The sequence below is a fragment of the Chrysemys picta genome, chromosome 1 (assembly GCF_011386835.1).
Source record: "Chrysemys picta bellii isolate R12L10 chromosome 1, ASM1138683v2, whole genome shotgun sequence".
NCBI lineage: Eukaryota > Metazoa > Chordata > Testudines > Emydidae > Chrysemys > Chrysemys picta.
Window position 1 is genome coordinate 144,734,604 of NC_088791.1, and position 26,455 is coordinate 144,761,058.

Consider the following 26,455-nt stretch of genomic DNA (forward strand, 5'->3'; position numbering starts at 1 on the left):
TGTACTGTCTGATGTATCCACGGTAGTTGTAGCCTTGTCAGTCCCAGGATATTACAGTGACAAGGTGGGTGAGGTAATATCTTTTATTGGACCAACTTCTGTTGGTGAGAGAGACAAACTTTTGAGCCACACAGAGCTCTGAGACCTGAAGATATTGGATATTAGAAAAGATATTACCTCAGCCACCTTGTCTCTCTAAGGCCATGTCTACACTACCGTGATAAGTCGACCAAAGTTATGCAACTCCCGCTATTTGAATAATGTAGCTGGAGTTGATGTACCTTAGGTCGACTTACTGCTGTGTCTACAGCTTGCTGGGTAGATGGGAGATGCTCTCCCATTAACTTAATTTCCACTTCTCGTTCCTGTGGAGTACTGGAGTTGATGAGAGAGCTATCTGTGCTTGATTAAGCGGGTCTTCACTAGACCCTCTAAATCGACCCCTGGTTCATCAATCGCAGCAGCGTGGGGGTAAGGGTAGACACGTCCTATCTGCCTCATGGTTCATTTAACTTCTGTGCAATTGACCCAAAAGGTCAAGACTCCTTCATAGATTCATAGACTTTTTAAGGTCAGAAGGGACCATTATGATCATCTAGTCTGACACAACGCAGGCCACAGAATCTCACCCACCCACTCCTGTAACAAACCCCTAACCTCTGTCTGAGTTATTGAAATCCTCAAATTGTGGTTTAAAGGCCTCAAGGTGCAGAGAATCCTCCAGCAAGTGACGTGTGCCCCACGCTGCAGAGGAAGGCGAAAAACCTCCAGGCCCTCTGCCAATCTGCCCTGGAGGAACATTCCGTCCTGACCCCAAATATGGCGATCAGTTAAACCCTGAGCATGTGGGCAAGACTCACCAGCCAGCACCAGGAAAGAATTCTATGTAGTAACTCAGATCCCACCCAATCTAACATCCCATCACAGACCATCAGGCCTATTTACCTGCTAATAATCAAAGATCAATTAATTGCCAAAATTAGGCTATCCCATCATACCATCCCCTCCATAAACGTATCAAGCTTAGTCTTGAAACCAGATATGTCTTTTGTCCCCACTATTCCCCGTGGAAGGCTGTTCCAGAACTTCACTCCTCTAATGATTAGAAACCTTCGTCTAATTTCAAGTCTAAACTTCCTAATGTCCAGTTTATATCCATTTGTTCTTGTGTCCACGTTGGTACTAAGCTTAAATAATTCCTCTCCTTCCCTGATATTTATCCCTCTGATATATTTATAAAGAGCAATCATATCTCCCCTCAGCCTTCTTTAGCTTAGGCTAAACAAGCCAAGCTCTTTGAGTCTTCTTTCATAAGACAGGTTTTCCATTCCTCGGATCATTCTAGTAGCCCTTCTCAGTACCTGTTCCAGTTTGAATTCATCCTTCTTAAACATGGGAGACCAGAACTGCACACAATATTCTAGATAAGGTCTCACCAGTGCCTTGTATAATGGTACTAACACCTCCTTATCTTTACTGGAAATACCTCGCTTGATGCATCCCAAGACCGCATTAGCTTTTTTCATGGCCATATCACATTGGAGGCTCATAGTCACTGTGTGATCAACCAATACTCCGAGGTCCTTCTCCTCCTCTGTTACTTCCAACTGATGTGTCCCCAGTTTATAATCAAAATTCTTATTACTAATCCCTAAATGCATGACCTTGCACTTTTCACTATTAAATTTCATCCTATTACTATTACTCCAGTTTACAAGGTCATCCAGATCTTTCTGTATGATATCCCGGTCCTTCTCTGTATTAGCAATACATCCCAGCTTTGTGTCATCCGCAAACTTTATTAGCAGATTCCCACTTTTTGTGCCAAAGTCAGTAATAAAAAGATTAAATAAGATTGGTCCCAAAACTGATCCCTGAGGAACTCCACTAGTAACCTCCTTCCAGCCGGACAGTTCACCTTTCAGTATGACCTGTTGTAGTCTCCCCTTTAACCAGTTCCTTATTCACCTTTCAGTTTTCATATTGATCCCCATCTTTTCCAATTTAGCTAATAATTCCCCATGTGGAACCATATCAAATGACTTACGGAAATCAAGTACACTGCATTTCCTTTGTCTAAAAAAATCTATTATCTTCTCAAAGAAGGAGATCAGGTTGGTTTGGCACGATCTACCTTTTGTAAAACCATGTTGTATTTTGTCCCAATTACCATTGACCTCAATGTCCTTAACTACTTTCTCCTTCAAAATTTTTTCCAAGACCTTGCATACTACAGATGTCAAACTAACAGGCCTATAGTTACTTGGATCACTTTTTTTCCTTTCTTAAAAATAGGAACTATGTTAGCAATCCTCCAGTCGTATGGTACAACCCCCAAGCTTACTGATTAATTAAAAATTCTTGCTAATGGGCTTGCAATTTCATGTGCCAGTTCCTTTAAGTTCCTTCTTCCCTAGTTCGTCTGATGCTTGCTGTCAGTGCACAGATAGTTGTTTATCCGGCTTTATATTTTTATATCCCATGTGCTTGCTAGGCAATATGTCCTTAAAGTCTGGTTTGGCATTCATATTCACACACTTGGAACTAGATTTTTGTATGCAAACTCTCTGTAGTTTTAAGCAAAATATTCATAATTCCCCTTCCCAGTCTCTTTCACTTGTTATAATTGGATATTTGAGACGTTAAATGTAACCCAATTTTTAGATTTCAGGTGTAGGCAGGTATGATAGAATTGCACTAATACAATAGTATTACAATAAAAAAGGAAAGAATTAAGGCAACTGTATGTTTGATATTGCTGAAGTACATAGATATTTGTCTTGAAGAAACAGTAGGCTCGCATGTGTTCTCAGAGTATTTTGTAGTGGAAGAACTTCTTCTCTAGACTACAACATATTTATCTCTCTCTCAAATTATGCTATTGTGCTGCCTCTATTCTTAAAATGCTCTGTATATTTTCCAGAAAAAGAACAAACAGCAAACGTTTCCAGCAAATATATCTAATATGATTGTCCATTGGCAGTGCTTTCTTCTTTGGTTGAAGTTATGAGAGTGTTTTGTTTTATTTAACTAGAGAAAACAAATGAATAGATTCTTCACTGCCTCACTTACCTGATCTGTTGCATGTGCAACCGTGTAAAGGTGTATCCTAAGTTAAAAGAATCACTGTTAAAAATATTAGCAGCACATCACAGTACTTCCATGTTAGATTTCATGTGTTTTTTTACATTTAGAATAATTAATATAAAATACAAAATATGACTGACTTATGCTAGAAAAAGTCCAGGGGCTACGTTCTGCATGATTCTGTGGCTATAGAATTTGCAGTTTTTCTAAGATGCTACAGAATTCAGTGGGGTTTTTTGTTTTTTGCTGTGGGATTTGACATTCGGCTGCACTTAGATGCCCCAAATTGTGTTTACTTATTTGCATTACCATAGTGTTTAGGAGCCCCAGTCATGTCCTAGGACCCCATTTTGCTAGGACAGTGCAAATACAGAACAAGATGGCCCCTTCCCCAAAGAGCTTTCTTTGCCTCTGGTCTGTGACTTTTTTTTAGCTGTCTCTTGCTCTTCAGCTTTCCTCAAAAGGGGGAGTTAATTGGATTACAGCATGTGCTCCCTACACTGTCCTATGGAGCTAGGCAGCAGGGCTTTGAAAGTCATAGATGGATATCCAGCTTGCAGCCAATGAGTAGGAAAACCAGAAGTGTTGGCCAGCCACCCTGAGCTGCCTCAGGGACAGCATAATAGCTGATTCCGGAAAGATGAGGTGCTGCTGAAACCAGCTACAAGCACCTCCCTGGCGCACACATTGGGGAGGGGACCGGGGGGGCGGGGGACGAGGGTCTTATGCAAGATACCTGCAGAGCAGGGGAGTGGAGCTGGGCAGCCTAGAGAACAAAGTGAAAATACTCAAAGGATGTAGAATATCTTTGCCTGTGGCCCATACTCAAAACAATATTCATCCTCAAAAAATTCAGTAACGACTGTTTCATGGATGACACCTTTTTGTTTTTTTGTTTTTTTTTTTGCTATGTTCTCCAGGCAACACAGCTATTAAAATTTAAAAATTGCTTAATTGTACAGTTCCTCTAATTTCCCTGTTGTTCAGGTATAAGCAAGGATTTTTATTTTTACATACAGGAATTGCTCAGGGTGATGCGGACAATTGATGACAGAATAGTCCATGAATTAAATACTACACTTCCAACAGCTTCCTTTGCAGGGAAAGTCGATGCCCACCAAACCTGTAAAGAGCTCTACCAGTCTGTAAGTGTACCTATTTCATTATAGCCTTTTTCAACCAATTCCTGATTAAATGTAGTGTCCAGAAACACAAGATCACCCATTCCCCAGCTTGTTACAAATTGCTGGCACAGCAGATACTCCAATATGCATTCACGGCTGGCCTACTTGACTTTTTATATAGCCAGTCCCCACACACATAATGGCTGCTTTATGACAAATACCCATATGCAGAGGGTTTTTTTGCTCCACTGTAGCATTCCTGCAGGATATACTACTGACCTTAGTATGTGTTAGACAGCTCATCTATTACTCTATCTAAATAGCAGGGCTAACACATTTCTGCAGTACTTTCAAAGCAGTCTACTTCTATAAAGTTAAGGTCTTCACCTTTTTCTCTGTTTGATACTATTTGTTAAATTCAGTTACTTGGTATTCTGAACAACATTGCTTGCCAGGATATAGATTAAAGAGTCAAAACTGATTCTTATGGGATCACAGACAATTGATTCTAAAGATTATAACAGCAGCCACCAGATCTGAAACCTTTCTATCATAGAAACTCCTCCCTGGAGCAGTTGAGCCTAGCCTATAAGGTGGTAGGATGCAGGTGGGAATCAGGCTTAGCACAAAGTAATGGCTTGTGTACATGTACAAGCAGCACCACTGTAGCACTTTAGTGAAGACTTTACTATGCTGATGGGAGAGCTTCCGCTGTCAGCGTAGTTAATCCACCTCCATGAGAGGCATTAGCCTTGTTGACAGGAGAAATTCTACTGTTGACATAGCGCTGTCTATACTGGGGGTTAGGTAAATATAACTACTTCACTCAAGGGTGTGGATGTATACTGATGTAAGTTTGTAGCATAGACCTGACCTAAGGAAACAACAAAGCAATAGGGTGTGTCAATGAGAAGCAGCCCCTTTGAAAGATGTGACCTGTCGACTTTGTGTAATGGTGTAGCCCACCTATCTCTCTTGTCCCACACTCAATCTACTTTGTTTGTCACTTTCTGTAAGCATTGAGGAATTTCAGTTGTTGGTACTGAATGGGAATATTATATCCATGAGATTTTTTCTTTTGTTCTCTTAAGGAAGCAATTGGAATCGCTTTAGTATCTTTCTTGTCTTTCCCTGCTAGTGTTGTGCTCTTCTAGCACCTGCTCCATAGGTTGCTGTGTACCCTGCAGTGTGAACCACTGATAGCATGGCGCCAGCCTAGAAAGACCAATATAGTTATACTATTGCAATTCAATTTCCCCACCTACCTTAGAATTGGAAATAAGATGTTGTATGCAGCTCAGCTGCCAGTTTGTGGGGAGTGGGATCCACTTCTGAGAGAAGGAAGGGTTATTCTCTCCTTGTAGGGTATGGAAATGGGGACCTGTCCCATAGGCAGAAGTATAGGAGAGCAGTTGTGGCAAGACTGCTCTATCAACAAGGAGAGTTATTATTGTAGCTGTACTGTGAGACTCAACACAACCTGTTTTTTAACTTGTTTTTGTAATTTAGAGGTTTTTTCTTCCCATGGGCCATTGAACTAGTTAATCTGACTTTTTTTTTTCTTCTTCTCCAATTAGCTGAGGGAGGCTCATGCCAGCAGAGAGAAAATAATCAAAAGCTGTATTGCTCAGACTTCCAATGTAGTAAAAACTCTCCGAGAAGAGAGGGAGAAGGCCCAGGATGACGTAGCATTATTAAAGCAGCTCAGGCAAGAGCAGACAAAGGTGAGTGGTGGCACTTCCTGGAATTCATTCAGGGAGAAGGGGAGGGTTGGTGGTTCAGCTAACTGATTATTTCCATCGTGAAGATCTGTCGTCCTGTACTGAATTCTAGCTCCTACAACTCAAGTTTGGCTACTTGTTGGTTTGGTTGGTGAGAGGATTCCCTTCAGTCCACAGGACAGAACTGTCCACACTTTTAATCTATAATCTGTTGTGACAACAGGTAAAATAAACACAATTCAGTCACCAAATCATAGACTACGATCTTAACCAAATAACAGCCATTAACAGGCAGTGAATGTCCCTCACTTAAAAAAGGAAAGAGAAGCAAACCTTTGTTGAAGATGTCCTGACAGGGCCTCATAACTAGGGCCCTACCAAATTCATGGTCCATTTTGGTCAATTTCACAGGATTTTAAAAATCATAAATTTCATGATTTCGGCTATTTAAATCTGAAATGTCGTGGTGTTGTAATTGTAGGGATCCTGACCCAAAAAGGAGTTCGGGAGCAGGGGGGTGCCACAAGGTTATTGTGGGGGGGGGTTGCGGTACTGCTACCCTTACTTCTGTGCTGCTGCCGGCGATAGTGCTGCCTTCAGAGCTGGGCAGCTGGAGAGCAGCGGCTGCTGGCTGGGAGCCTAGCTCTGAAGGCCGAGCCACCGCCAGCAGCAGCACAGAAGTAACAGTGGTATGGTATTGCCACCCTTACTTCTGTGCTGCTGCTGGCAGGGCGCTGCCTTCAGAGCTGGGCACCTGGCCAACAGCCGCCGCTCTCCGGTTGCCCAACTTTGAAGGCAGTGAAGAAGTAAGGGTGGAAATACTGTGACCTCCCACCCCCCCCAAAAAAACAACAAAAAAAACCCCCAACAACAAACAAACAAACCTTGTGACCCACCTGCAACTCTTTTTGGGTCAGGAAAAATGTGTCACAGACCGTGAAATCTGGTCTCCCCTCTGAAATCTGTGTAGAATAGGGTAAAAGCACACAAAAGACCAGATTTCACGCAGGAAGACCAGATTTCACGGTCTGTGATGCATTTTTCATGGCCGTGAATTTGATAGGGTCCTACTCATAACCCTTCAAAACTTGTGCCTCCTGAAAATGCAGATCTTGGAGAATCAGGGAAATAAACAAAATGCAAACACTAGCAAATATGGCAATACACAATTTAGTTAACATTTCAGAACCTCAACTCTGTTCCCTTGATCTCTGCCACAAGGGGTGCTTCAGAGAGGTGGCCCTACAAACCCCTCACTCAGTTTAATGAGAGCTCAAACTATTGTTCCTAGTGAGGTCTGCCAACCTACGCTTAGTCAATGGTGATGCAAAAATACAGTGAGGATGGAAGTGTATAAACAGGAGTGCTGATATTGGGGTTTTTGTGAGGTGCTGAGAAACTGGCAGTTTTCATTAGGCTGGGTAAAGTTAATGTTATGTTCCTATTGCTATCACCCAAGGGGCAGAGTTAAGGTTGTGTGTGGTATGGAAAGTATTACTATAACTGTACAATTCCTTCTTTTCTAATGTACTCCAAACAAAATAACACTTCCTGAATTTTGGAGGTGTCAGTTTGAAGGGTCTGGGGCACTGCCAGGCAATTGTAACTCCCCTTTAACCAAGTTTTTATTAATGTTCCTTGTTTTGTGAGGAGGTAGGGTAGTGGTGGGGGCATTATGGGAAGGCTTTGGGGTCACATGGGGTACCCCTCAGGTACCAGCTGTGCCTTCCTTCAGGCACCTCATACAACCAGTAGTACTGGAGGGGCCACAGAGAGAGACAGTTGTAGCTGATCAACTGTGAGGAACACATACACCAACTTGGAGGTAGCATGGGAAGGGAAGGGGACCTCCTGAGTCCCTACTCCATTTCAGAGACTAGCATGGAGGGAACAGGTTTTGCATACGTCTCTACAGCATTTGAGGCTTGCAGAGCAGTGAAGTGCCCTATTAAACTCAATGGGTGTTCTCTTCCTAACTTGACCCATCTCAGTGTTATGTACCTGTGCCCTGCACGAGAGCCTACCTTTCTCAATTCCCTACTCCCTTTTCAGCACAGTGTGCTTGTGGCATGCACTGAGTGTACCTATTAGTTCCTGATGCAGGCTGGATCTGTTGTTCCTATTGGTGCCCGGCAGGAGTTCACTGAGCCTTGTTTGGCCCATAACTGATTGGTCTTAGCCAGGACTCTTACATTGACCTCTCTGGTGTCCTTGTCAACATGACAGCAAGTTCCTCCTGTATCAGCCATACTGGGTTTCATATCCCAGCACAGTACTGCCACAGCCTGCCAAACTATTCTAGGGCAGGACTTGGGCTGATGTGTAGATAGTGCTAGAGATACGCTTCTGTGGTGTTGCGCTTCCTCAAAATTCATACACCACTCACACTTCCAAAAGAAGTCCCATTGTGGCCCCAGACAGCAAGAAGGGAAGTGCTAATTGTCACCGCTCACGAATCTTCTGAGGAGAGGGTTTGAATTCATGGTCCTTGGGTTAAAGGGTATGAGCATCTGTTTCCCAAGCAACCAAATGTTACTCAGTGTGTCACTGACAAAGGTGTTCCCTAGTAAACAATAGCTTGAAGAGGGGTGAATTGTCTGTAAACCTTTGTCTCTCTAAGGCAGATACTCTGTTACCAAAAGATGCTTGCCAGAACCTGGTGTACCCACCTGGAAAACGAGAATGAGAATATAACTTTTTTTGAAATACTGGTTTTCAAAACTGGTTATCGTTGAATAGTTGATCTGAGGAACTGTCCAGTGATGTGTCTTAATGAGGATCACAGCCATAACGTTTTCCCTGGCTGTGTGGGGGGGAAAAAAACCAAAGTTATAGGAATTTATAAATGTTAAAAGCAGCTTTTTAGGGGTATGCATATGTCAGAAATACTTTGACCAAATCATTCCAAATTTTCACCACAAAAGTCTGTTCTAGGACCCAGTGGGGCCAGTTTGAACCAATCTGAATTTTGAAATACTGCTTGTACATAAAATTTTGCTGCAGCCTTTCTCCCTCCCTTTTAGGAAGCTCCCGCATGAATGCTGTTTTGTTGGTTGGACCTGCCGTGCATCGTACTCTTTAGAAAAGAATGAAAGTCGAATACGTTCTGAATTATTAGGTTTTGAAGCTGGCTCTTGGCGCAGCACACTAAGGGTACGTCAACACAGCAAAAAAGCCATAAAAACGAAACCCCCCCGCATTACTGAGTGTCAGATCCTGATGTGGGCTCACACTACGGGGCTAAAAATAGCATCATATATGTTCGGGCTCAGGCTGGAGCCTGGGTTCCGAGACGCTACCCCCTCAGCGGGATTCACAGCCTGGGTTCCAACCTGAGCCCAAATGTATACGCTGCTATTTTTAGCCCTGCAATGCAAGCCCTGCATGCTCGAGTCAGTTGATCCAGTCTCCAAGACTTGCTGATGTGGGTTTGATTTTTTTTTTTTCCCCCCACTGTGTAGGCGTACCATAAATGTGGACTACCCCTTAGTTCATATATAAGCTTTTTTTTTTTTTTTTTTTTTTAAAGGCCAGGAGGGACCCTTGTGGTCACATAGGCTGGCTTCCTGCATAACACAGGTTCAGAGAACTTCCTTGAACTAAGTCCTGCTTCGAGTCTAATAGCTGTGGTTGAACTAGATCATGTCAATTTGAATCCAATCTTGATTTAAAATACTTCGAGTAATGTAGAATCCACCACAGCCCTTGTTAAGTTGTTCCAATGATTAGTTATCCTAAAAATGTGTGCCTTATTTCAAATCTGAATTTAACTAGCTTCAATTTCAAACCACTGGATCTTTGTCTGCTAGATTGAAGAGCCCTCTTGTCAAATTTATGTTCACCATATAGCTACTTGTAGATTGATCAAGTTATTCCTTAACTTTATCTATGATAAACTTAATAGATTGAGCTCCTTGAGACATGTTTTTCAATCCTTAGATCATTCTCTTGCCTCTTTTCTCAATCGTCTCCAAGTTTTCAAAATCCTTCTTGAAGTGTGGACACACTACATTATCTCGATTGTTTTGCATTGATGCAACTGCTAATGGAATAATCTCCCTACTCCTTCCCAAGATTCCTCTGTTTTATGCATCCAAGGATTACTTTAGCCCTCTTAGCCACAGTGGCAAATTGGAGCTCATGTTCTTCTGGCTATCCACCATGACCTCCAAATCCTTCTCAGAGTCCCTGTTTCCCATGATAAGAGTTCTCCATCCTGTAAGTATTGCCAGCATTCATTGTTCCTAGATATGACTTCACATTTGGACCTACTGAAACACATTTTGATTGATTGTGCCCAGCACTAAGCGGTGCTGATTGCTCTGTATCTGTGACCTGTGGTCCTATTTACCATTGCCCCAGTTTTTGTGTCCTCTGCACACTATCATAAACATTTTGTTTTCTTCCTGGTCATTTGCTAAAAATGTTAAAAGTTTAGGACCAATAACCAGTCCCTGCGGGACCCCACTCAAAATATATATGCATGAATCTGTTTACAGTTACATTTTGAGACCTATCAATTATTCAGGTTTTAATCCATTTAATGTATACTGTGTTGAATCATAGAATCATAGAATCATAGAATATCAGAGTTGGAAGGGACCTCAAGAGGTCATCTAGTCCAACCCCCTGCTCAAAGCAGGACCAATTCCCAGCTAAATCATCCCAGCCAGGGCTTTGTCAAGCCGGGCCTTAAAAACCTCCAAGGAAGGAGACTCCACCACCTCCCTAGGTAACGCATTCCAGTGTTTCACCACCCTCCTAGTGAAATAGTTTTTCCTGATATCCAACCTGGACCTCCCCCACCGCAACTTGAGACCATTGCTCCTTGTTCTGTCATCTGCCACCACTGAGAACAGCCGAGCTCCATCCTCTTTGGAACCCCCCTTCAGGTAGTTGAAGGCTGCTATCAAATCCCCCCTCATTCTTCTCTTCTGGAGACTAAACAATCCCAGTTCTCTCAGCCTCTCCTCATAAGTCATGTGCTCCAGACCCCTAATCATTTTTGTTGCCCTCCGCTGGACTCTTTCCAATTTTTCCACATCCTTCTTGTAGTGTGGGGCCCAAAACTGGACACAGTATTCCAGATGAGGCCTCACCAATGTCGAATAAAGGGGAACGATCACGTTCCTCGATCTGCTGGCAATGCCCCTACTTATACAGCCCAAAATGCCGTTAGCCTTCTTGGCAACAAGAGCACACTGTTGACTCATATCCAGCTTCTCGTCCACTGTGACCCCTAGGTCCTTTTCAGCAGAACTGCTACCTAGCCATTCGGTCCCTAGTCTGTAGCAGTGCATGGGATTCTTCCGTCCTAAGTGCAGGACTCTGCACTTGTCCTTGTTGAACCTCATCAGGTTTTTTTCTGCCCAATCCTCTAATTTGTCTAGGTCCCTCTGTATCCGATCCCTACCCTCTAGTGTATCTACCACGCCTCCTAGTTTAGTGTCATCTGCAAACTTGCTGAGAGTGCAGTCCACACCATCCTCCAGATCATTAATAAAGATATTAAACAAAACCGGCCCCAGGACCGACCCTTGGGGCACTCCACTTGAAACCGGCTGCCAACTAGACATGGAGCCATTGATCACTACCCGTTGAGCCCGACGATCTAGCCAGCTTTCTATCCACCTTACAGTCCATTCATCCAGCCCATACTTCTTTAATTTGGTGACAAGAATACTGTGGGAGACAGTATCAAAAGCTTTGCTAAAGTCAAGAAATAACACATCCACTGCTTTCCCCTCATCCACAGAGCCAGTTATCTCATCATAGAAGGCAATTAGGTTAGTCAGGCACGACTTCCCCTTCGTGAATCCATGCTGACTGTTCCTGATCACTTTCCTTTCCTCTAAATGTTTCATAATTGATTCCTTGAGGACCTGCTCCATAATTTTTCCAGGGACTGAGGTGAGGCTGACTGGCCTGTAGTTCCCCGGATCCTCCTTCTTCCCTTTTTTAAAGATGGGCACTACATTAGCCTTTTTCCAGTCATCTGGGACCTCCCCCGATCGCCATGAGTTTTCAAAAATAATGGCTAATGGCTCTGCAATCTCACCCGCCAACTCCTTTAGCACCCTCGGATGCAGCGCATCCGGCCCCATGGACTTGTGCACGTCCAGTTTTTCTAAATAGTCCCGAACCACTTCTTTCTCCACAGAGGGCTGGTCACCTTCTCCCCATGCTGTACTGCCCAGTGCAGCAATCTGGGAGCTGACCTTGTGCGTGAAGACAGAGGCAAAAAAATCATTGAGTACATTAGCTTTTTCCACATCCTCGGTCACTAGGTTGCCTCCCTCATTCAGTAAGGGGCCCACACTTTCCTTGATTTTCTTCTTGTTGCTAACATACCTGAAGAAACCCTTCTTGTTACTCTTAACATCTCTTGCTAACTGCAACTCCAAGTGTGATTTGGCCTTCCTGATTTCACTCCTGCACGCCTGAGCAATATTTTTATACTCCTCCCTGGTCATTTGTCCAATCTTCCACTTCTTATAAGCCTCTTTTTTGCGTTTAAGATCAGCAAGGATTTCACTGTTTAGCCAAGCTGGTCGCCTGCCATATTTACTATTCTTTCTACACATCGGGATGGTTTGTTCCTGCAACCTCAATAAGGATTCTTTAAAATACAGCCAGCTCTCCTGGACCCCTTTGCCCTTCATGTTATTCTCCCAGGGGATCCTGCCCATCTGTTCCCTGAGGGAGTCAAAGTCTGCTTTTCTGAAGTCCAGGGTCCATATTCTGCTGCTCTCCTTTCTTCCTTGTGTCAGGATCCTGAACTCGACCATCTCATGGTCACTGCCTCCCAGGTTCCCATCCACCTTTGCTTCCCCTACTAGTTCTTCCCTGTTTGTGAGCAGCAGGTCAAGAAAAGCTTTGCCCCTAGTTGGTTCCTCCAGCACTTGCACCAGGAAATTGTCCCCTACGCTTTCCAAAAATTTCCTGGATTGCCTGTGCACCGCTGTATTGCTCTCCCAGCAGATATCAGGGTGATTAAAGTCTCCCATGAGAACCAGGGCCTGCGATCTAGCAACTTCTGCTAGTTGCCAGAAGAAAGCCTCGTCCACCTCATCCCCCTGGTCTGGTGGTCTATAGCAGACTCCAACCACGACATCACCCTTGTTGCTCCCACTTCTCAACTTTATCCAGAGACTCTCAGGTTTTTCTGCAGTATCATACCGGAGCTCTGAGCAGTCATACTCCTCTCTTACATACAACGCAACTCCCCCACCTTTTCTGCCCTGCCTGTCCTTCCTGAACAGTTTATATCCATCCATGACAGTACTCCAGTCATGTGAGTTATCCCACCAAGTCTCTGTTATTCCAATCACATCATAGTTCCCTGACTGTGCCAGGACTTCCAGTTCTCCCTGCTTGTTTCCCAGGCTTCTTGCATTTGTGTATAGGCACTTAAGATAACTCAATGATCGTCCCTCTTTCTCAGCATGAGACAGGAGTCCTCCCCTCTTGCGCTCTCCTGCTTGTGCTTCCTCCCAGGATCCCATTTCCCCACTTACCTCAGGGCTTTGGTCTCCTTCCCCCGGTGAACCTAGTTTAAAGCCCTCCTCACTAGGTTAGCCAGCCTGCTGGCGAAGATGCTCTTCCCTCTCTTCGTAAGGTGGAGCCCGTCTCTGCCTAGCACTCCTTCTTCTTGGAACACCATCCCATGGTCGAAGAATCCAAAGCCTTCTCTCCGACACCACCTGCGTAGCCATTCGTTGACTTCCACGATTCGACGGTCTCTACCCCGGCCTTTTCCTTGCACAGGGAGGATGGACGAGAACACCACTTGCGCCTCAAACTCCTTTATCCTTCTTCCCAGAGCCACGTAGTCTGCAGTGATCCGCTCAAGGTCATTCTTGGCAGTATCATTGGTGCCCACGTGGAGAAGCAGGAAGGGGTAGCGATCCGAGGGCTTGATGAGTCTCGGCAGTCTCTCCGTCACATCGTGTATCCTAGCTCCTGGCAAGCAGCAGACCTCTCGGTTTTCCCGGTCAGGGCGGCAGATAGATGACTCAGTCCCCCTGAGGAGGGAGTCCCCGACCACCACCACCCTCCTCCTCCTCTTGGGAGTGGTAGTCGTGGAACCCCCATCCCTAGGACAGTGCATCTTTTGCCTTCCAATCGGTGAGGTCTCCTTCTGCTCCCTTCCCTCAGATGGGCCATCTAGTCCACTCTCCGCATTAGCACCTGTAGAGAGAACATGGAAACGATTGCTCACCTGTATCTCCATTGCTGGTGCATGGACGCTCCTCTTTCTTCTTCTGGAGGTCACATGCTGCCAAACCTCCTCACAATCCTTCTGTCCCTGCTGCCCCTGCTCTGAATCTTCAGAACATTGTGGCCGTAGAAGCATCTCCTGACGTCTGTCCAGGAAATCTTCATTTTCCCTTATGCAACGCAGAGTCGATACTTGTTTCTCCAGCCCTCGAACCTTCTCCTCCAATATGGAGACCAGCTTGCACTTTGTACAGACAAAGTCACTTCTGTCCTGCGGAAGAAAGACAAACATGGCACAACCTGTGCAGGTAACAACAGCTGATCGCTCACCTTCCATATCACCGTCCTCTTAGGAGCTTCCTCAACTGTTGCAGGAACTACTCGGAGAAACCTGCAGATGAAAGCCTCAGTGAGCTCTCCCCACGCGAACTCCCAGGCAAACTCCTGCTGTTAGCCTCTGCTGTTCGCCGCCGTTGATTTTGTATCTTTCTAGTTTCTTAATCAAACTGTCTTGTAGCACCAAGTCAAATGCCTTAGTCTGTTACATCAACACCATTATCTTTATCGTCCATACTTGTAATCTTATAAAAAAAAAAATCAAGTTAGATTAATAGTGTCTTTTCCATAAACCCATGTTGATTGGCATTAATTATAAATTGAGTCCCATGTCAGACATCCCATTATTTTGCCTGGGCTCGATGTCAAGTTGACAGGACTAAAATTACCCAGGTCATCCAAGTACTCTTAAAATATTAACACACTAGCTTTCTTCCAGTCTTATGGAACTTCCCCACTGTTTCAAGAATGTTGATTTTCAATAATTAGTAGCCCAAAGAACTCATTGGGTAGCTCTTGTAAGACTCTTGGATGCATTTTCTCCAAACTTGTTGACTTTAAACAAGTCTAGTTTTAGTAGTTGCTGTTTAACATTATCCTTGGGTAGTTTTTGATATCTCATGGCAATGAGGTCCACAGTTAATGATATATTATTTAAAGATTTTTTTCCTTTTATAGTGGTTGCCTTTGTTTCACCGAATGTCTGGTTATTATTATGGTGGAGTTGTAGTGAAGCCATAGTTAAGGTTGTGGGAGAGAATTGTGTTTAACCAGAAAAAAGGACGGTAAATGTTTTGTTCCGGGGAGAGGAGTGTAGGAGAGTCTCTTCCATTTTCTTTGCAGTTAGAATTTGTAGGGAAATAAGCAACTTTATTCCCAAAATATTTTAAAAACAGATGGGTTTGAAGTTGGGTCCCTGATTTTTCACTATTTCTCAAACACTTTTGCAAAGAGTATATACGGAGACTGTACACTGTACTTCCAGTGTTGATTACTGTATATCTATGGGGTACACAAATATCACTTTCCTATATGTTTCATTTTGGAATTTCTATGAAAAGATTTTAATCAATAGCGGATTTGAGTGTCATCAATTTTGAAAACACTGTAACTATAATGACCTTCTTTGCTAGGTAGCACTTTGTTCAAAAGAGCAAATTTGCCGGATTACAATGGTTGTATTTAATATTGATGCTTTTCCATAGGTAAATGCTTAATATAGCAGCTATGCTCACTATTGCAAAAAATGTAAGGCACTGTTTGCTTCTTATTTATCTCCAGTTTACATATGTTACTCAAAAACTAAGGTAATTCATACAGAAAAAACTTCATTTAAAGTTAATGTTCTGTTTTACTTGAGTAGCATTTCCTCAAATTTTGAAAAGCTAGTATATACACAGTCAGGGTCTACAATCATGCTGTTGCTACCTACAACAATCTTTTACTTATTATCCTCCTTCCACCTTAACACGCAAGACTTGATAAACTGCCGTGCAGCCTTAACACCAGCATATCATCAGAGTTTAAGGCCAGAAGGAACCACCAGATCATCTAGTCTGTTTGCCTGTATATCACAGTCCACTAAACATCATCCAGCAACCTCCATATTAAGCCCAACAACCAGAATAGATGAAAGTGTAGTACAAGCCTCAGAAGACTAAACTATTGTGTGCCACAGGCAGAGAACATGAAGGACCAAGGTGCACCAATGCCCAAGGCATTAGGCATGAGGAATTAGGCATGAGGCAGGCTCTGTCCCCTAAGGCATAAATGTAGCTGCCTGCCTGCCTATGTTCCTTCATTGCAACAAAGCAGTCTCATCTGCCAGTTCTTTCAGTATTCAGGGATGAAAATTATCCACCCTCCCAATTTGAGCAACTTAAGATCTAAATCTTCCGCCTGTCATGTGGTAATCTTTGCCTCTCTACGCATTTTCATCAGCCATCCTGCCTTAATCTGTGTGTTCTGTACTTTCACCTTTATTCAATATTGAGGCAAAGTATTCATTTAGTTTTAGGGCCATACTGAGATTATCTTTTATCTCTACCCCATCCACACTGCATAGTGGCCCTTCCTCATCCTTCCTTTTCTCTTTTTATTATAGAACTACAAACTAGAGTTGTAAAAGTTTTTAACTGATTAACCAGTTAACCAATAAGCACCAGTCTTACTGGTTTCGGTTAACAATTAAACTCCACTGCTGCACGGGGCAGCGGAGCCCCACGTAAAATGTGGGGGTGCTGCAGCACCCCCCGCACCTGTAGTTCCCTGCTTATGTGAAATCCTTAATGATTAACCATTTAACTGGTAGTAACTGTGTAACCTATTAAAATTATATTTTTAAACCCTGTTTACATTCCTACTACAAACCTCTTACTATTAATTTCCTTTGCAAGGTCTAGCTCAGCTTGATTTTAACAATTCTAAATTTATTCCTACATTTTTTCTGACCTCCAAGGCATATAGTTGTCTTTGATCGCTCCCATTTTCCTTTCCCTGTATGTTCTGTGTTTATTCCTAATATTCTTTATGAGGTGGTAATTGAAGTTAGGTGTGGAGCTCTTTCCTACAAGTGTATTCCCTTGTATGGGTTTGTAAATTCCCAGATAGTTTTTGCACCTTTGACTTAAAGAAATTCCAAGTGTTCTGAGTGCTAGTCCGTGAGCACTTTGGTCCCACTGACTTCTTGAATTAATTCCCTTTATTACTCAGTCTGCCCTTTTGAAACCAAAAATCCTAGTCACCAATCTTGTTTAGATTATCCTTCCACTGAATTTAAACTGAAGAAATTTGTGATCACTCAATCCAATCCTTTAGCTCGAGTGGTCGTCTTATGAACCTATAGGACCTGGGTTCAGACCCTGCTGATGCTATGTGGAGGAGTCAGTATGGTGCCACACACTAGAAAAAAGAAAATCCTTCTAAACAATCTAGAAATTACACAGAATTAAAGAATATTAGTGTTGGAGTGCTTGATCTTGCAAAGTTAGGAAACACCAGAATTAACATGGCCTGTGCAACTTTAATTTGCTCCTGGGTGGTGAAAACCTATTTTAAAAAATTAGAATTTGAGATTTAAATTTACTAGAATCTATGAGAGACAAGGTGGGTGCACTAATACTTTTTATTGGATCAACTTCTGTTGATGAGAGAGGCAAGCTTTTGAGCTACACCGAGCTGCTCTTCTTCAGTGATGGTATGTGTGACTTGGGGTGCTCAGGGCTGAGAGTCACCTTGTTACATTACTCCATCCAGTGAGGAGATGCTGGTGCTTAACTCTGTGTCTCCTCCCTGAGAACACCACCCTATTAGCCATCTAAACAATCTCCTCAGGGCAATGCTAGCCTTCATTGCTTTGCAGACTAACAATAGGTGCATCTCAGTTCCTGACACTAACAACTACAAGGATTAAGCATCAAGAATAGCTCCCTTGAGGTCCAGCTTAAAAGTTACAAGCAAAACAAAAGCATGTGGGGTTAGCACAGAGGAGTCCACAAGCCATAAAGAAATAAAAGGGATAAACCTAATTGCATCTTCCTAGACATTTCCTGATCTACTTACATATCTGGGGTTTTAGATGAGTAGTTTCTAGGTATGATAGGGATGATTTTTCATACCTGGTCTAAGCTTCTCATAGCATAACTGCTCCCTGTCTGCCTCTTCCGGAGAACAACAACAGACAGACAAAAGGGGAGTCTTGTTTCCCCCAATTTTAAAAAGTTCTAGACTTCTGATTGGCTCTTTTGGCCAGGTGCCCATTCACTTCCTTTTATCTTTGCGTAGCAGTGAGACTTTTTAACCCTTTACCGGTAGAGCAGTTAGAGAACAACTACGGGCTGGCTGGGTGTCCATAAAAGGGAGATACTCTCCCCCCTTCATTTATCACAATACCAGTTTGTTTGAGTCACATCACAGCACTGAGAGATTTATTGTGAAAACAATCAAATTTATTGTGAAGGGTTAAGAGATAATGGAAAGAGGAAGGTTATGTATAAAAAAAAATCTGTACACACTTTCTAGCGACTAAACTTAAACAGCATAACCATCTGCCTAAAAGCCATCTTATCGTGCCTAAATATCCTTTGCAGTGCTTCCAACTAGGGCAGATTGCGATCCCATTTTCATGAATGTAATCAGACTGGCCAGTTACTTCCTCAGGTACAGGATGAAGAGCTGGCTTTTTGCCTTCTCTTTGTATCCCTCAAAATTCATGTTTTGTCCCCAGAGTCGGGATGACCCCCAGAATATTCCTTAGTGTGGACTTTGTATGAAAACAGGGCTTCCGTTGTGTTGGCTTACAGTGCTTACTGTTCACTTGTACTGAGAGGCAGACACTTGAATATGCATCCTTTGTCTGGCAGAAACCTGTTTGTCAACCTTACCTTGATTCAGACATTTTTAGGAACATACTGAAAATGTCTGTGGGTGTGTACTTATAGGTAGGTTTGTGGGTGTGTGTACGTACACACACAGTATTTATACATACATCTCACACTGATACTAATGACCAGCATGACCCCAGCTTTTATTGAAGACTTCACGTGACATTTTTTATAGATAGATACTATGAAAGCAGTGTGCTAGTGTACTGACTTTGTCCGGAGTTACTGTTACAGAACAGTGAACCCTTTGCTAGTTGGCATTGAGGGGTTTTTAGGGTCACATTGTGTGACTTGCCAAGACTGTGGGGGCCTGTTCTTAATATCTGATTCTGAATGGTGTCTGTCTTCTCTCACACTTCTTGCAGTTGAAGCTGATGCAGTCTGAGTTGAATGTGGAAGAAGTAGTAAACGACAGAAGCTGGAAGGTACATAACAGTCATTGTTTTATTAAGAATGTGATGTTATCTGTTTAAACCGATGTGTGACCATAATGCATTGGAGTGTTATGGAGGCGTGAATAGGGGATGAGGGGAGAAATAAGGTAGGCAGTTCTAGGGAACTGGCTCCAAGTCCACACTTTCACCCCCCCACCCCCCCCCCCCGCAGTCATTAATTTACAGATAAAGAACCCTTCAACTAAACTGCGAAGGCTGAAAGGTGTGCATGAGAGAGATGGGCTTTGAAGTACTTCACCTGCAGGTTACCTATTCTAATCTGATTTGGGTTTGTAGTGACTAAAAGTTGTTTCCCTGTGCTTGGTGGTTTCTGTGAAGTGAGTTGGTGTACCTCAGTGTAGCTCGTGGGGATAAGTATCTGTTTCACAAACACCACCACATTTGGCATTATTTGGCCTTCTTGTGAGCCATCTCCGCTGGAGATACCTGGGACTGAGTGTGCCAGGAAGATTGAACTCCCTTCTACCTCTGGAAGGAGCTTCTGCATGTCAGGATGCATTGAGGCACTGTATAGGAGGGAAGTTCTGCTGCCCTTACAATACCAGTTTTGTGAAAAATAGTCCATCAGTTTCTGGGGTTGTTAATCTAGCAACAAGATCGTTGTAAAGCCAAGTGCTAGAACTTCTGGGCATCTCACTCCTAAGATCCTCTTCTAGTTTCAAATAGGGTAGAAAGCTTTCTTTGTCAAGTAATCCAGCCTCAGGCCTCATTCCAGTATTCCCTAAACAAAGGGGATTGATTCTTGAGACAACTAATACCGATATCAGGCCAGGCTGCATTATGCTATCTGCTCTGGTACTCTGAGTCAAGGGCCATGCATCCTGTCTAAGTAAGCTCTGACCAGTAAGAGTTGTATCTCATTTTTAAATTCTGAAACTCCCAAGAGGTAAAAAAGAGGGATGCACAGCACAAGATACATAAAAAAAGATACAGATTTGCTCTTGTTTGGTGCAGATGAGAGTAGGTGATAAGAAACCAGGACTCTGGGATTTTATCCCCACTGCTGCGAATGTCTTGCTGTATGAGTAAATCTAATTTCCTTCTGCTTTAGTCTCTCTGGAACATCGAAGTACTGTAGTCTTGTAAAATGCTTTGAACCCATTGATTGAATTAGAGACTGTTCATCTATTATGCAGTTGTGCAGCATTACAATTTGCTGCCTAATTGCCCATTTTTGTAAGTGACTGTTAAATTGTGTACCAGAATAGAAACTGTCATTTTTTTTTTTTTTAAAGTATGTAGCCCTTATGGCAGAAAAGTAAACTTCAGAATGCAAATTAACACTAACCAGTACAATAGATGGTTGCAAAGTAGGGTTTGTTTGTTTCTTTAAAAGTTAAATTGTTTTCACTTCAGAATATTTTTCAGAAATGTTTCATGGTTTTTGTCCAAAAAACATTACCAAAACGGTCACTGAATTTTTGTTTCCTGCAAATTAGGCTCTTGGTAAATAAGCCATTCTGATAACTTTTTTTTTATTGACTTTAATTTTTTGTTTTTAAGTTGCATTTGACAAACTTCATTCAAACAGTTTTACCCAATACACTGATCTGTGCCCCAGTTTGCTGACAGCCTGAAATAGTATCTTTGAGGGAGGTATGAATTGCTCCCATTCATATCAATGGGAAGCTAACTCTGAAACAAAATAGAACTCTGAAACCAATAGTAGGCACAGCATTTTCACAGAAGTGTGATTATTTTTAATTGAGTGAAAGCTGCTGTTCGGACTAATTACACTGCTCTACAGCCAAAATGCTTCTGAAATAAATGTAGTCAAACTTTACTAATTCTGGGTCACTGAGAACGAAAATGATGCTTAAAATTGTTGATTGGCTCTAGTTTTCAAGATATGCTATTGGGTCAGTATATACGACCCTTGACTTGGGAATGGCGGAGGATAAGCGAGTTATAAAGGGAAGGGATCTCAATTTAAACCAGAAATGACTAAAATACATCTTTGACTAGATCTATGAATAAATCTATGACTGGGTTTGGAAACTACTTACTTTTTAGGCAAAACAATGAATGATGCAATCTGAAGCTGGTATTGCGTCGTACATGATATGAATTGCATCATGTTATTCCTAGAAGTCATGGATGATGCAATCATAACGAAGCTTACATCACTCTGCTGAACAAATTGCCCTATATCAGCTCTAGAAATCATACAGTGTCATGCTCTCTTATTTGTCAGTGTTTGATTTTGCAAAGGGACACATTTCTGTTTAGCCAAAGTGAGCAGAGAAGCCTCGTACTTGTGTGAACAGCGCAGATAACTTCTGCTATGTTTGTGGTGAAGTGACTTTTGCATCACAAAAGCTCATTATAACCACTATGGTTAAGAAAGCCTATCACCTTTATTTTGGCTGCAAAATTGGAGATCAGGACAAGAGGTGGGCCCCACACATATGCTGCAACACTTGTGCAACAAATCTTTGCAAGTGGTTGAACAGGAAAAGGAAATCTATGCCTTTTGCAGTGCCAATGATTTGGAGAGAGCCAACAGATCATACCAGCAATTGTTACTTCTGCATGGTGCCTCAATTGGGAAAGGTGTGTCAAAGAAGAAAAAGTGGACTGTGCATTATCCAAACATTCCATCAGCTATACGCCCAGTACCCCATGGAGAAGGACTGCCGGTTCCTGATGCACCAGAATCATTCTCACTTGAGTCAGACAAGGAAGAGGATGAAACTTCTGGTCCTGAACCATCAATGTCACAGGACCCACATTTTCTCCCATCCTCCTCCTCTGAACCACACCTCATAACACAAGGTGAACTGAATGACCTTATCAGGGATTTGGAACTACCCAAGAGTAAGGCAGAGCTGTTGGACTCCAGACTACAGCAGTGGAATCTCCTGGCAGGTGATGTTAGGGTTTCCATGTTCCGTGACTGTCAAAAGGATCTTGTCCCATTCTTCTTCATGGAAGGTGATCTTGTAGCCTGCAACAACATCGATGGTGTGATGGCAGCCCTTAACATCGTTCACGATCCAGATGAGTGGAGATTGTTCATTGATTCATCGAAGACGAGTCTTAAAGCTGTTTTACTGCATAATGGCAATGTTTTGCCATCAATTCCAGTTGGTCATGCAGCCTATATGAAGGAAACCTATGACAACATGAAACAACTTTTGAGGTGCATAAACTATGACCAACATCAGTGGCAGCTTTGTGGCGATTTGAAGGTTGTTGCTCTCTTGCTTGGTCTGCAGACTGGATACGCAAAGTACCGCTGTTTTCTCTGCGAATGGGATAGTCGTGCAAGAGATTCCCACTACATCAAGAAAGATTGGCCACTCCGACAGTCATTGGAGCCTGGGAGGAAAAGTGTTCAGCATCCACCACTTGTTGAATCAAGGAAGATTTTGTTACCACCCTTACACATCAAGCTGGGTCTGATGAAGAACTTTGTCAAGGCCATTGACAAAACACAAGCAGCTTTCAAGTACCTCCGTGGAAAATTTCCAAGGTTAAGTGAAGCTAAGATAAAGGAAGGTGTCTTTGTTTGTCCTCAGATTCATGAACTTCTTCGAGATGATGCATTTGACCATGCACTGCGTGGCAAGGAAAAGACGGCATGGAAAGCCTTCCAGTTAGTGGCAATAAATTTTCTCAGAAACAACAAGGCAGACAACTACAGGTTATTGGTGGAAAACCTCCTCAAGGCATACAAAAGCCTTGGTTGCAACATGTCACTAAAGATACATTTTTTGCACTCTCATCTAGATTTTTTTCCACCGAACTGCGGAGCAGTGAGCGACGAGTACGGCGAGCGATTTCACCAGGACATTGCAACAATGGAGAAACGCTATCAGGGCAAATGGAGCCCATGAATGCTTGCAGACTATTGCTGGACAGTGACAAGAGATGCTCCATTTAATGAATACAAGAGACAAGCCAAGAAGCACCGAGTAGACACTGAATAGGACTAAACTATGTACATAATAGTTTTTTGCCTTTTGTTTCATAATAAATTTTATTTATATAACCCTTTTGCTGATTTTTAGAGTTTTACATAAACAGGACAGGTGAAATATTATCATGTAAAGCAACCATAAACACATGAAAAGACCTAGGTTTACAATTTATGATTAAAACTCTACTATCTACACAATATACATAGACATAAAATGTAAAAACTTAAATATCTTAAACAGTAGCCAATCAGTTGTTTTAATTGTCATATTTGAATTCAGCACATCAAAATACATAATAAATAGCACATTTTATCTCTGAAGCAGATGTCTTCTCAAAAATTGCAGACTGGTGTTATTTTGACCTCAATCACCTCAAATTGGCAGTTACTAAGAAAAGTTACTATGTCTCTGGGGAACTTGGAAAGTTGGTGTGGCTTAGCAGAAAAAGAGTGCTGTTTTATGGGAGTGTTTACTAGTAGAGTTGAATCTGGTTTATACCACCCATCTAGCCATCAAGGGCTACATTCACAAAGAAATTTAGGTGCTTAAGTCCAAAATTTAGGTGCCACTGAAAACCCCTGCTAAGCTGCCACCTAACCCTGGAGTCACCTAAAAATCACTCAGAGCCTACATTTCTGCCATTAGGTGCATCAGGGACTTGAAGTTTCTTCCTCTGGGCATGTACATGGCTGCCTCAGTCTTGGTGCCCAGGCGCCTATCTCATGCTGAAGCCCCAGCAGGATCCTCACACCAGGTGAAACTAGGCATTACCTTGCCTGTCTTGCCTGCATGGCCCAATCTGGTAGGTGTTCTCAGAGCACACTGAACTGCACACAAAATGAGAGGGGAGGAGAGCACTCACCTGAGAGGTGGGAGCTGCATGTTCAAATCTCTTATCAGGCAGAGCAGGTATTGAAGAGATCTTGGAAAGTAGAATCTGAAGCTGTGCACTTTGCAAACGTACAATTTTTTGCTGAGGTTGGTGGCAGGTCCTAAAGATTCTTTCCCCCACTAGGAGCTCAATCCAGAGAGCATGGGACTGTGGAAAGGGACAACTCTGAAACAGTTTTAAGTACCTCTGTAAAATGAGCCATAATTAGCTGAACACTAAATATCCTCAAAAAAACAGGAGTACTTGTGGCACCTTAGAGACTAACAAATTTATTTGTTAGTCTCTAAGGTGCCACAAGTACTCCTGTTCTTTTTGCAGATACAGACTAACACGGCTGCTACTCTGAAACCTGTCACTAAATACCCTAACCTTCTAGTTGGTGGTAAGAATATGTGTGATGCCTGCATTACAGCTCACGCTATTTTAGGGTATGTCTACACTGCCCATATTACAGCACAGCTGCAGCAGCACTACTGCGGCAGTGCTGTGACGTGGGCAGCACAGACACGCTTTATCACCAGGGGACAACTCTCCTGGTGATAAAAAATAACCACCGTGAACGAGGGGTGGTAGCTTTGTGTTCCCGGCGATAAAATGGTTTCTAGACTGGCGCTTTTCAGTGCTAAAACTTTTGTCACTTGCGGGTGTTTTTTCACACCCCTGAATGACTAAAGTTTTAGTGCTGAAAGTGGCAGTGTAGATATAGCCTTAGATCTTAAAAGGTAAGAGTCAGGTCTGGTTATTACTTAAGAAATCTCCATGATAAACCATATTATTGCAGGAAGAGGTATTTGAGTCTGAATCAATACTGAGCCAGCACCCCACCTTGATTCTAGGTGGTGCTCTTGCCATTTTTCAGGGCTTGTCTGCACACAAACTGGTAACGAAATAACTAAACCAGTTTTAAGTTGTCTCTTTAGTTATTTTGGTGCATAAGCATTATTTCTGATTGAGTGTTTTATTTCAAGCCAACTTAAATTGATTTCTGTAGTTGCTTATCCCAATGAGCTCCAATTGTTAATTTCTTGTATGAGTCCTTCAATTAGGAGAAATGAAGGTCATCGAGGTTACTAGTTTTATTTACCAGATTCTACCTAAGCATGTTGCTGAAGGTGAGTGCTGCAGGTGCTAGTATGTGCTGCTGAAGGGCAGACTGTAACGAAGTAGTAAAAATTATTTTTATCCAAAAACATTGAATTGATTGCAAACTGTATACAATAACTCTACAAAGCTTTTACAGACTGGTGTGACCCATAAATGTAGTTTGCTTTTCACCCTCCACTGTAATGCTCCCCTTCTGATGTGCAACATGGCATCTGTTGAGCAGCACAGTGATACAACACAACAGATTAGCTCAGAAAGTAAATAGTTGTATTCAGTTAAAATACCAAAGTGAATTTAGACTGACTGAATGTAGTATGCCAGAGCTTTTCCTTTGTGAAACCACAGGTTAGTGACCACAAATGGTTAGGATCTTAATTTTGTCTCATGTAAAAGTGAGCACCTCTAGTACTATGCAGTCTCTTTGCACCAGGCTGCAAGTATTAGAATACTGACCTGCAGGGAAGGTGAATAGGCCAAGGATCTCCGAGAGTGGTAATGGTCATTAATGCTGCAAGGTCAGTCGTCAGTCATAGTTTTGACATGTGCACTGTAGAAAGGGAGAATTGCCAGTTCTGGCTCCAGCTTCTGTTGTGTGGAGGATGTTTATTACAAGGAATGACTCCCTTTTTATTTTGGTCTCCTAGGTATTTAATGAGCGCTGCAGAATTCACTACAAGCCTCCAAAGAGCCAATGATGCAAGGATGCTTCTCCTGAAGTTGTTCTACAATCATGAGAGCAAAGCTGAAGAGACATGGGGCAAGCTGTGAGGGACCTTCCAGAACCAGGAGAACCCAGTCTCATTTTGTTTTCAGACTCACCTAGTTAAAATCTCACATTCAGCTGATTCTCCTAATTAAAAGAAACCAACTCCTATTTTGTACAAAATGTGAAAAATGAATACATTTTATAACTATTAAAAAAATTTCAGATGGAATGAGATACCACTTTCTTGAGTTCCCCAACCCACAGCAGCCCTTGAAGGGGAAGAAATAATAGAGAATTGCTCCCTCTGTTGTTGCACCAGGAAGGTCTTCCTGTATTACTGCTTTCACCTTTAGCATGTGTTGTGTTGTGTGTGACCTGACATGGTTTAAAAAAAAAAAAAAATTGGAATGAGTTTAGTGCTTATGAAAGTAGGAGGCTTTGTCTTGAACCATTTACCACAGGTGATAGTTCTGTAAGGTTATACACAGACACAGCTTTGCCAGTA

General features: G+C 42.6%; 1 protein-coding gene across 4 annotated transcripts in view; it reads left to right on the forward strand.

Annotated features, from left to right (window-relative positions):
- The window catches only part of MIX23 (mitochondrial matrix import factor 23), a 47,420-nt gene extending 21,241 nt beyond the window's left edge, over positions 1 to 26,179 (forward strand). For 2 of the 4 annotated variants that reach the window (XM_005291319.4, XM_005291318.5), the window contains 4 exons: positions 4,107 to 4,232; positions 5,789 to 5,935; positions 19,236 to 19,295; positions 25,889 to 26,179. In XM_005291319.4, the coding sequence (XP_005291376.1) occupies positions 4,122 to 4,232; positions 5,789 to 5,935; positions 19,236 to 19,295; positions 25,889 to 25,939 (369 nt within the window). In that variant the 5' untranslated portion in view covers positions 4,107 to 4,121 and the 3' untranslated portion in view covers positions 25,940 to 26,179. Of the gene's footprint in view, positions 1 to 4,106; positions 4,233 to 5,788; positions 5,936 to 19,235; positions 19,296 to 23,893; positions 24,025 to 25,888 lie in introns of those variants that run through there. The other 2 variants (XM_065586088.1, XM_065586081.1) reach the window with 2 other exon arrangements.
- Positions 26,180 to 26,455: the final 276 nt, after the last annotated feature.